At 43.1% G+C, this 11,108-nt stretch overlaps 1 protein-coding gene across 1 annotated transcript; it reads left to right on the top strand.

Moving 5' to 3' along the window:
* The first annotated feature begins 1,272 nt into the window (after window positions 1–1,272).
* krt1-c5 (keratin, type 1, gene c5) lies at window positions 1,273–9,043 on the top strand. The gene is made up of 9 exons (XM_030104671.1): window positions 1,273–1,348; window positions 1,905–2,306; window positions 2,548–2,630; window positions 3,762–3,918; window positions 5,390–5,554; window positions 5,635–5,760; window positions 6,945–7,162; window positions 7,288–7,316; window positions 7,849–9,043. The coding sequence occupies exons 2-9, from the start codon at window positions 1,914–1,916 to the stop codon at window positions 7,962–7,964; spliced, it is 1,287 nt and encodes a 428-aa protein (XP_029960531.1). The 5' UTR covers window positions 1,273–1,348; window positions 1,905–1,913; the 3' UTR covers window positions 7,965–9,043.
* Window positions 9,044–11,108: the final 2,065 nt, after the last annotated feature.

Raw genomic sequence — 11,108 nt, forward strand, 5'->3', positions numbered from 1 at the left:
TAGCACATCCCGGTGGCTCTTCAGAAATAATGCTAAAACGGCTAGAGCAGCCTTTCAGTGCAACAATAATCCCAGATATTAACAAGAGTGAGAAAACACAGCAGCTTTAATTTACTGAGGAACTCTCCTTGTATCCCTGACACACACTTACTATGTATTCTGTATTATTATATTAAGATATGGACACACTGGTGCTACCATATTTATTTATACCACAGGGTGAGTAGTTTTAGGCAGAATTAAGGTGTTAAACTTGTTGGATGTGCCTCCTGTGTCAGACAGCTGGTGAATGCTGGAATGATGAACATTACAGATAGGCAGCTCACAGTTCAGTGCACGATCACGTGGAGTGAGATGTAAAAAGTAAGTCACTAAACCAGATCGGTGCCATCAGGTGAGGTGATCTTCCCCCGAGGATGAGGTTTACAGGAATCAGGAGTCGTGCTCTGCAGCGATAGGGAGTCGCTCGCACACACACACACACTGTATGATGGCACTGAGAGATGTGTGACCTTATACAGTGTGTGTGCTGGTATGTGCATGTGAACATGAAGCCGGGTTTCCAGTTCAGTCGTACCTCCGCCCTGCGTTTCTACTCATTTCTCAGGGGTCTTCTCTTTCTTTTCACCCGGCCCCTCCATTGTTCCCGCTTCCTCCCGTTTCTCCCCGGCCCGCCGGGCCGTCCTCGGGTGAAACCGGCTTCTCACATGGCACCTCGGTGCATTGTGTGCACCCTCAATTCCAGTGGAGGAGACAGCACGGGCCCTGTTTCTGGCCTGCAGGCCACACCGGCTTCTCCAATCAGGTCAGACCAACACCTGAGGAGGGAGTTGTCCTTGTCAGGCTGCGTGAGGCCAAATATAGCCCTCAGAGCCAGATCACACTTTTTCCAGGAGTGATTGGATCGTATATTCAACCAAGCCTGACATCTTTGTTCCATACTTTCAAAAAAACAAAAAAAACAAAAACCATAAACAGCAACAATGAGGTTTTTGTGTCTGTGCTTTGCACCAATGTGGAAGTAATGCATGTTGTCTGTAAAAAAAAAAAAAAAGAAAAAAGAAAAAAAAGACCAAACCTTGTTCATTTAGAAATGAAAGGAGAGACTGCTTTAATTTAACTCTAGTGAACTGTTTTTTTTTTCCCTCTCACCCTCTGCAGGGTGTCGTGTTGCATCCTCTTCCTTGTTGAACCAGGATTGGACACCTCCGTGGCTCCTCCCTGCACTGCAGTCAACAGCCAAGACTCACCTGTGAAATCTGGTCCAGTCAACGCCGCCTCTCCCACCATCAGCCAGGGACAAAGCCAGGACCTGGAAGCACAAAGCCACTGACTGACCAAGCTCCATGTAAGTACCCTTTAGGTCTGTCTCTTCTGATAACAGCTGCTTGTCAGTGGTTGGTGCATCACTGACACAGAAATCAGCAGAAGATCACCTCTACAAACTAATGGCCGGATGCCATACAGGCTACTGGATCCTTGGTATTGTGGTAAATGACTTTCATAAAGAGCATTCAAAGGCCTTTTAGCAGGGCAAGGAGGCCAGGATACCCCTTGGGGAGATCTACTGTTTGAAATACTAACCTTTTTTTTTTTGTTGGGACGTAAAAAGCAGCACCAACAGAGTCACAACAGGACAACAGGCAGACAAAACTTCTGGCATGCAACAAAGAAGGTGGCACCAAAAGCATGGCAAAGATACTGCAAAAGAGACACAAAGGTCTAGTTTAACTGCTGGTTTTGTCTTTTTCTGTGGAACTCCCATGAGAGGGGGCTTTGTCTGCTTGTTTAAAACAACCTGACACTTCTAGGATCCAGAGCAGACCTGAGAAATGGTTTGAATTTCAGCTTTTTAGAGATTGAGAGGACACATTTCTAACATGACCGATGTGAATCCCCTGCAGTGCTCCACCATGGCCTCCTCCATCTCCGTGCGCAGCTACTCGGTGCGTCAGCCGTCCCTCTCCAGCATGTCGGTGAGGGACAGCGGCCGCAGCATCCACTCCAAGTCCTCCATCTCCCCGCTCTCCACCATCGGCTCGCTGTCCCTGTCCCGCTCCGTCTCCGTGGGCAACGGCCTCAACATGCTGGGCTCCAGCCTCTCCCTCAACGGCCTCGGCGCCAGCGAGAAGGAGACCATGCAGGGCCTGAACGACAGGCTGGCCAACTACCTGGACAAGGTGCGCTCGCTGGAGAGGTCCAACGCGGAGCTGGAGGTGAAGATCAAGCAGCTGATGATGGAGAAGGCCCCCAAAGGGCACGACATCGAGGGGATGATGGCCCAGGCGCACGCCATCGGGCAGGAGGTCAGTGTCCAGACTGTCGGGACTCAACGAGATCTACTGATAAAACTCTATTTAGCCCACATTGTTTAGATGTCTTCACTGCTGGAGAGCATGTTGTGATGTGAGAGTCTAAAGTTTCAGGACAGACTCTGCCTCAAAACTCTCAAGCCAGTGAAATAACACAAATGTGGCATCTAAATTAAACACGTTAGAAAACAAACACTTTATCCCAACCAGTTTTGCACCTTGTTTCCCTGCTCAGGTGAGGAGGAAGACGCTGGAGAACGCACGGATCATGCTGGAGATTGATAATGCCAAGCTGGCAGCGGACGACTTCAGGGTGAAGTGAGTGCCACACAGAGCTTTCTTTCTTCGACGCGCCTGTGAGTGTTCGCATGAGAGCGCTAGACTGCGGAGCGATGTGAATAAATGACCTTTCTGTCAGGCTGCGAAACCGGAGCTCCATTCCCACGCTGCTCGGGCACCGGGGCAAAGCCGGCCATCAGGCCGCTGTGGGATGTGATAGATTGTGTGGGTCAAAAAGATGCCGTTCGCTTCCGGACAGTCCACAGTGGGCAGGGTGAAAACAAACTGGGAGAAAGATGGCCGAGTCGGTGCTTTTTTCACAGTGTGCTGCTGGTATGTTTTGTGTTCTGATGTGAAGAAGTGATCCATCGGTGACAGTGATTCATAGCATTAGCAGTGAAGTGCATTTGGAGCTCGCATGCAAATCTCTGTAAGAGTTTAGGTGGTACTTTTCGCACGCATGCATCCAGTCTGAAATTTGCTGTGTGGCTCTCTTGCATGCAGTTTGTGCACAAGTGGCGATTTATTCTCAAGATTGTCTTCAAGTACACTTCTGACGTACTTTGAGTTTCTGCTGTGCTAATAAGAAGATCCATTTTTTTTCTGTAGATAAAGGTCGTACTTTTACATGCTCAAAACCATTTTCATTCACTGACAAGGAAATATTTCAAAACGTAATGGTGCTTCCTATAAGAATAACTAAAATTGACCTCTTGAGTGCGTGCCATCTGTTAAAAACCAAGAAAACACAAGATGCTGGTTTGGCGCTCCAGATCGTAAACGCCGTGGGCGACTGAGTGCAGGACTGAGGCAGAAGTCAGAACAAACAAATCGATATTCTGCTACTCATTGTGGCCAAACAAGAAAAACATTTCATTGTGAATTGTTTGGACCTCACTTTCTGTTGTTTTTGACTTTGCGTTGTGTTTGAGGTCATGTTTCGGAAAAACCCAGGTGGGCATTCACTGATACTTTTGGTTGTTTATCTTTTTCTTGTGAAAAGTTTTTTTTTTTTTTTTTTTTTGCTAAAGCAGGTCTCTGAAGATAATGTCATATCCAGAAATGTAAACGACAGTGCCATATAGGCTTTTGCTCAGCATACCAGCTTTATTTCCTTTGGAAACATCAGCAGCATGGAGGAGACACTCTGGTTGTTTGGATTCCTTGCAGGTGGGAGGCGGAGGCCACCCTGTGCCAGTCGGTGGAGAGAGACTGTCATGCTCTCAGGAGAGCAAAGTCAGACCACGATCAGATCATCGCCACTCTGCGAGGCGACCTGGACAGCCTGAAGGAGGAACTGTACTTCCTCAAGAAGAATCACGACGAGGTGGGATTCCCATCAGTCTGCGGGGCCGTGACAGATCCGATCAGTCAGTCTCCACTTATTCAATAGATCTCTTTAATGGAGAGGAGTTCAACATCACGTCTGGAAAAGAAAAAGGGAAAGCAGCTCTGTGGCTGTGTTTGCTCTCTGTCAGCGTTCAGTGTCTGAAACATGATAATGTTAAATGTGCGGACACGCCCTGCGCCTTTGTAGCCAAGGTGCTCCAAGACGGCGAGATAACACCATTGTATGAGTACTTGAGCCCATCCAGACTGTGTGTTTAGACAGTCAGGTGTGGTGTAATCCAGGATGTAGACTGAGTCTGACTCAAATTAACACACTGCTTTTTCTTTTACTTACGCAGAGATGATACATTTCTGCTATTGGGAAGAGCTAAACTTTTTTTTAAGGGATATTGTGATAACTGACAGCATATTCAAGTAAAAAAAAAAAAACCTTTTAACACTAGATTCATTAATTATATCGTCAAATGAGATTTCTTTTTTTTTTTTTTTTAAGTCAAAAGGGATGAAAAGAAAATACAGCATTAGAATTCAGTACTAGACAAGAAAACATCCAGCCATTGGTTTTCTAACCATCCATCCAGGTGGGGACAGCCAGGAGGCTGGATTTAATCTAAGATAATTTGAAGTAATGTCTCTTTGTATAAACTGTTAGTGGATTGCTGGACAGAAAAGACAAATATCCACTCCCACATCACATGTATCACCTGTTTAGAGTTACACTCAATGTGTATGTAGTTACAGCTGAATTTAGTTCAACTCGACCCTTCAGCCAAGTTAGATATGCAAAATACCAACTGCTTTATACAGAGAGACATCCTTACTCTCATGTGAGACCATGTGGGTGAGACGAGGGGCGGTGCTCAGGGAACCATGGTGGTGAATTCAGCAATGTGAAAGAAAAACCCAGGACAAGTTCTACTGCAGTGTTTGTTTATGCATAGAAAGACCGAGATATCAGGTTTATATTGAAAAAGAGAAGTCTGTGAGACTAGTTTGACAGTGGAACACCTGGAAGTGTTTTGAGTGCAACACTTGGTGGGATGATACATTTTTGCTTGGGACCTGTAAACAAGGACTACAGCTTTCATGCGATAAGTTCTCTTTTACCACTTTCAACCATTTTCAGGGAAGAGATTCTTGTGTTTTTGAACAGTTTTGGTAAATCATGTAAAGTATGAAGGTCGATCTCAACGCTACAGCTCTACATGCAGTTATACTGGACTACAAGAGCCACAACTTTGCAGGGTAAACTCAATTTCTTTTAAGAAACAGTTGGCATTTTGTGCACACTGGCAGTTTAGCACTAAGTAACTGATTATTTTTTCTGTCTGTATGTGTACAAGTATTCCTAAATTAGATTTAAAAAAAAAATGGATTTCAAATAGTAAGTATACCACAGTTAATGTTGTAAAACGCCACTGAACCCTCCTCTCTTTGAACGACTGCAGGAGATGAGCTCCCTGAAGGCGCGTCTTGCCAATGAGCAGGTGAATGTGGAGGTCGATGCCGCCCAGGGTCCCGATCTGGGGGCCATCATGGCGGAGCTCAGGGTCCAGTATGAGGGCATCGCCCGTAAGAACAAAGAAGAGGCCGAGGCCTGGTACCTCAAGAAGGTTCGTCTCCTCACTCCCTCGTGCTAATCTGGATCATTCCAGTAAATATCTGAGTGTGGTGTGTGTTTGTGTCTCTGCAGCTGGAGGCAGTGCAGTCTGAGGTCAAGGAAAGCAACGAGGCCCTGCGATGTGCTCAGAATGAGCTCAGTGAGCGGCGCCGCTTCCTGCAGGCACTGGAGGTCGAGCTCGACAGTCTCCGCAAACAGGTAAAGGAACATGTGAATTGCTGGCTTGTGTCTTTTCAGGAGTAATTATCCACTATTTAACAGGATGCAACATTGACCAGTCCTCAAATTCTCTGCTTCGAAACACTCCTCCTCCATGTCAATACTCTCTAAAGACAACAGCTGCTTTCTCCTGCCCAACAAAAAGCTACTGCTGCCTATAAGTACTGTGTACACTGGCCTTTTATTATGTTCCTGTAATCAATCAGTGTGACAGAACATCGACTCACACAGGCCTGTGTGTGTGTGTGTGTGTGTGTGGGGGCTGTGTGTGACGGCTGCATGTGAATCCAGATCAAACAGCATAAAGAGGAGACTAACGTAGCTCTGTGGTGTTTGCTCAACCTGATAACCAGCACAGAATGATGGCATAGGGAGATATGACGGCGCTGACAGTGTCTAGTGTCTGGATGAGTGCTGAGGGCTGTGAATGGATGAACTCAACAGGTTTCTTTCAGCCATTTTTGTTGATGTTGCAGCTGTTATACAGGACAGCAGTGCTCTGAAATAGTTTAAAAGACCAATGCTTATGATGTGACAGGATTTGAACACGGTGTCCAAAAGACAGGGAATCATCAACAACTTCTGTAGCTTCACTGATTTTGAAAGAATAAAATTAGATTAACACCTCAAAAGCTAAATATTCTGGGAATCGTCAGTTCTATCAACATTACTCTTCACTAAGTTATTGTACGTTTTTAAATCTCTACTGTGATAAAATGTGAAGAATGAGGCTGGATGGTTTTTATACAGCAGCTTAAGTCATGAACGTCATGCGTCCCTCACTTTTATACTCAGTGGAACAAGAGGAAAGCTTTTAGTCAGAGTGATCAGACTGTTCAAAGAATTTCAGAAAATACTTTCCAACACACAAAGTGCATTAAATTTGAACTAGGTGTCACATTACGACAGTAAAATAAATTGTGATTACATTTCGTCTATTTTATCAGCGTGTCCATTTCTCTTTGCTAATGTCTTTAATTGGGCACTTGGCTTATGGAAATTGGGCTTCCCCTCAAAAAAGTCTCATCTTTACACTTTAAAATACACATTGCATTATTACATTTGTTTTTTTGCTATTGTGTTTGGTAGAGATGCAAGTGTGTACCCATTCAGACACACTCTAATGCTTTGACCTCCTGTGGGTTGTCGTGGCCTGGCGGCAGGTCGCAGTGTTGGAGGGAAATCTGAACGAGACGGGACAGAAGTACTCGGTGGAGATGGACCGTCTTCAGGCCACGCTGACGCAGCTGGAGGACGAGCTGTCCCAGCTCCGCCTGGACATGCAGCGCAACAAGACCGACTACGAGCAGCTGCTGCGCATCAAGCAGAACCTGGAGATGGAGATCGCGACCTACAGGAGGCTGCTGGAGGGAGAGGAAATGTAAGGAGTGATCCCAGATGACCTCCAACACAGCAGTGTTGCTTTTATAGCTTTTTTTTTTGTGGCTGTTACTCTTATTTTTTTTCTTGTTACTCAATGTATCATACATTTTTTTTCCTTTTCAGGGTAAAGGAAACGCCTCCACCTCCTAAAAGTAAGTCCAGATGGTTTATTTGACTTTATTTTTTGTTTTGTCTTTCTCCCTTTGTCTTTGTCATGTGTGTTGTCAGGATTATTTTCAAAAAGAGGCTGAAAACTCAATAAATGAGTGACTTTCCACTGTAGTCTTTCTCACGCCACGCTGAAGTCAAAAGTTGGCAGCTCAATTTAAAATACAGATGTTTGCTGAGTTTAATGGAGTATTTCTCAGTAGAGTACCACTGAAGGATCTTCTCTTTTTAAGTTTATTCTGCCTCTGTCTTTGACCTTCAGATCATCTTTACCCACATAGGAATTGGAAAAAAAGTTGCTGACAGAAAAAAAAAATGACTCACTCAGTGGAAATCAGACTTAAAGAGATGAAAGCTACTTATTCAGACACTGACAGTGATAATCCAGCAGATATCCTCACATGGTGCAGCGGTTGGGATTCCTGGTTTTCACCCAGGTGGCCTGGATTCAAGTGTCTGTGTGCAGGAATTCCTTTACTTATTAATTTATATATCCCTTTTCTCCCTGTGTTGCAGAAGACCCGGATGTGAGGACCAGGAAGATTGTGAAAGTGGTCACTCAGACCATGATCAACGGCAAGGTGGTGGATGAGTCCAGCGAGGTGGAGCAGATCGAGGAGCGCAAGAAATGAGCCAGAGTGTTCCGAGCTGTCTCTGGAACCCAAAGTGCCTCTCACCGAGTATCAAGTTGTCTTTTTCAGGCTTCAAGCTTTATTGCCACAAGCCTGTCAGTTCGCCCTTCACATCCATTTTCCCTTAATATTGTTAGTTCTCTACACATTTTGCACCACAGGGTTAAAAAAAAAATGCTGCAGTGCGCGGTTCAGTGTTGTGCTTTTCAGTCATTAACTGAGATCCTAAACTTGTATTTTCCTTTATAAATTCACTTAAATCCACAATTTCTCAGCTTTTCAAAAAAAAAAAAGATCTTTTACATTTCTGAAAATACATTTTTAAGATTCAGTTTTTCTTCTTGATGTTGCAACTAAAGCGCGTTTCAGCTGACAAGCACACTGCTTTAAGGTGCAGGTCACAGTTGGTGCAATGCAAATGGGGGACAGAAAACCATTGAAAAGATGGATTTTTAAACAATATGGAAGAGTTTTCTGACTCAATCCAAAGTACCAACTACAAATATTTGGATGTTTTGCACTTTATCCTCACTGTGTGTTCATTTTTTTTTTTTTTTTTTTACAGGTAAAAACTTATCCCACAAATGACTTGCTAGGCTGTTTAAGAATGACTGGAGTCCTCATGAAATATCCTGTTGTCATTTAGATCGACGGGAATGTTTCTGTTACTTTTACTCTTGTTTTCTGCCACACTGCCAGTCTTTTATCTCACAGGTGCAATATTTTCATCCAGGAACAGTCAACATGTGCAGAAGGTTTTGGGGGCGAAATTATAGTTTTAATGGTTAAAAATGCTAAACATTGAGCTTGAAACTGTTTATCCTTTAATATTCTGTGTTATTTCTACCTTCTTTAATTCATACTAACATTGAAGTGGGGAAATGTGCTTATGCTGAGCGAACAAGCTGCTTTAGCTTCACCCCTCATCTTAATTTTGACAATATAACAAAACTAAAATCTAACTTTTCTCTGTATTGAGTTCTAATTTTAATTCCCTGGACTTGATAAACTTTTTGTGTGTGTGTAAAAGTCTAATGGGAGTAGTGCTATGATCAACCAAAGAGGCTGGAAAGTGTCAAATAAAACTGAGTGTTTCAAATGTGTTTCCTGCTTCTTTTTTTTTTTTTTTTTTTTTACATTTCATCCCAAACAGAAACCTGGACTGATACTCAGGGAGACAAAGCATGAGGCAGAACAAAGAAAAAACGTGATTTGTAAGCAGAAACTGAGTCTTTAGGCAGAAATATCAGGTAACAGGGTGTTGGGTATGCTGTGTTCGTCACCAAGTTTGAACAGTCGGTCTTACAGTTATCACCAACAAACAAAAACATTTTCAAACAAAGCCTTTTACAGTTGTGGGTCACTGTGACACTGCCAGGTCGGATGATAAGACCGCACAGACACAAAGACTCAAAAAGAAATGTGTTAGACATTGTTCCTGTCGACCTGAGAATGAAGCCAAACATTTTCAGGCGTCTGCTTTGAAAATATTAGTACTTTTTAACTGTAAGTCGATCTTTAGTTTAAAGCACGTCTCGTGAAACTCAATCAGTTCTGGAGTAACAAAACGCCGAGTACAATCAAGCTGTCATTTGGGGATTTCAGTCAGTTTGAACCTGATCACTGAAGCGTTTCATTGGTATTTGTGTGGTCAAATTACAGACGGCGCTGCTTGAAATATTCCAAATGAATCCTTTCTTATGACCTGATCAGCTTTCAGGAAGCTTTATTGTTAACACAACATTAAAGTCATACATTAGAAACACTTTAACGTTGATTTTAAACCTTTTACAGGTACACCTTATTTATTGTTTTTTTTAATGATATTATTTCTTTGTGTACGGATGAGCCTACTCTCACAGTGAAGAGACGACCTGCCATTCTTTAGCAATGATTATTTCCAGCTGCTCTTTGCTACAGGGGACATTATATGGGATTCAAGTCAAGGGGAAATACTTAGTCAGATCACAGTGTTCATTCTTTCTTTCTTTTTTTTTTCACTTTAAACACTCTTTGGTGATTGCTGCAGCATGTTTGGCATCATCGTCATGTGGAAAATCTCTCTCCTGCCGAGCTGCTCCGGGCCGGGAGACATCTTCTCATTCAGTCGGGTATATAAACATCATAGTGACGTGTCTGAATGTCGTCTCCTTCACAACGTCTGCAGGTCTGAGGAGCCACTCGCCTCCAAAACTTCAGGTTCACTTATTTTGGTTTTGCTGGAGAGAGGAATGGAATATTTCCATCCGTGCCACTGTGTATACCTGCCTTATCAAGAGTAGGGGGGCAAAGGTCAGAACACATTGAAGCTCGAAAAATTTTGTCTTTGGATTTTGAATAGAAACTCAGAAATGCAAAGAAAAACCAGGCAATGTTGAGTAGACAGAGGAGTGTGGATGACTGTACACCAGACTACTGAAAAACACAACCACATCACGCCAGGTTCCTCCACCAGCTCCATTTTATTTAAATGTGTTTTTTTCTGTATCAAGCATATTGATGTGATTTCTAATCGAATTTGGTGATGTGAATAGTCGTTACTAATTCTGAGTGTCTCTCTGGCATTCCTATTGTGTTAAAGAAATTACCTAAGATAAAAAAATATTGAAGACACTTTTAAAAAAGGGACTGAATGAAAACATTATTGTTTCAAAGACTCTGATGTCTTCTCTGATATGAGAAGAATTGCACAACAATAACATTTTGTAATGATTATGATTAGTTCTTCACAACACTATCGCTCAAACTTAAAGCAATTCCTCACGATATGAAGCCTCACAGTTCAGAACTGAAAGGCTTTTGGCATTTATAAGCTATTAGACCTGCTTTCACAAAGAATTAATAAATAAAGGAGCTGATCTCTTGACGGAGACAGGGTTGAAGTGGACATACCTCACTCTGTAAATCACGTCACCACTCTGACCTCAACAGGTGCTAATGACGGAAAGAGAGGTGAAACATTTCAACATTTACTGTCCTGTCATGTCAGTGTGACTCACACACACACACAGTGTTGATGCCTCAAACCTGCAGCCCGTCAAGCATATTGTTTTGTCACCTGTATGAGAAACTAGTAAACCTACAAACATAGGTCTTTAACAGAGCAATAACTTCCGTATCATCCAATCACCTCACATGAGATTT

This window comes from Salarias fasciatus, chromosome 12, assembly GCF_902148845.1.
Source record: "Salarias fasciatus chromosome 12, fSalaFa1.1, whole genome shotgun sequence".
NCBI classification, from domain to species: Eukaryota; Metazoa; Chordata; class Actinopteri; order Blenniiformes; family Blenniidae; genus Salarias; species Salarias fasciatus.

Coding starts and splice junctions, on each gene's coding strand:
- krt1-c5 (XM_030104671.1), top strand. CDS start 1,914: ATGGCCTCCTCCATCTCCGTGCGCAGCTACTCGGTGCGTCAGCCGTCC. Junction 2,631..3,761: donor GCGGACGACTTCAGGGTGAA/GTGAGTGCCACA, acceptor GATTCCTTGCAG/GTGGGAGGCGGAGGCCACCC. Junction 7,163..7,287: donor CTGCTGGAGGGAGAGGAAAT/GTAAGGAGTGAT, acceptor TTTCCTTTTCAG/GGTAAAGGAAACGCCTCCAC.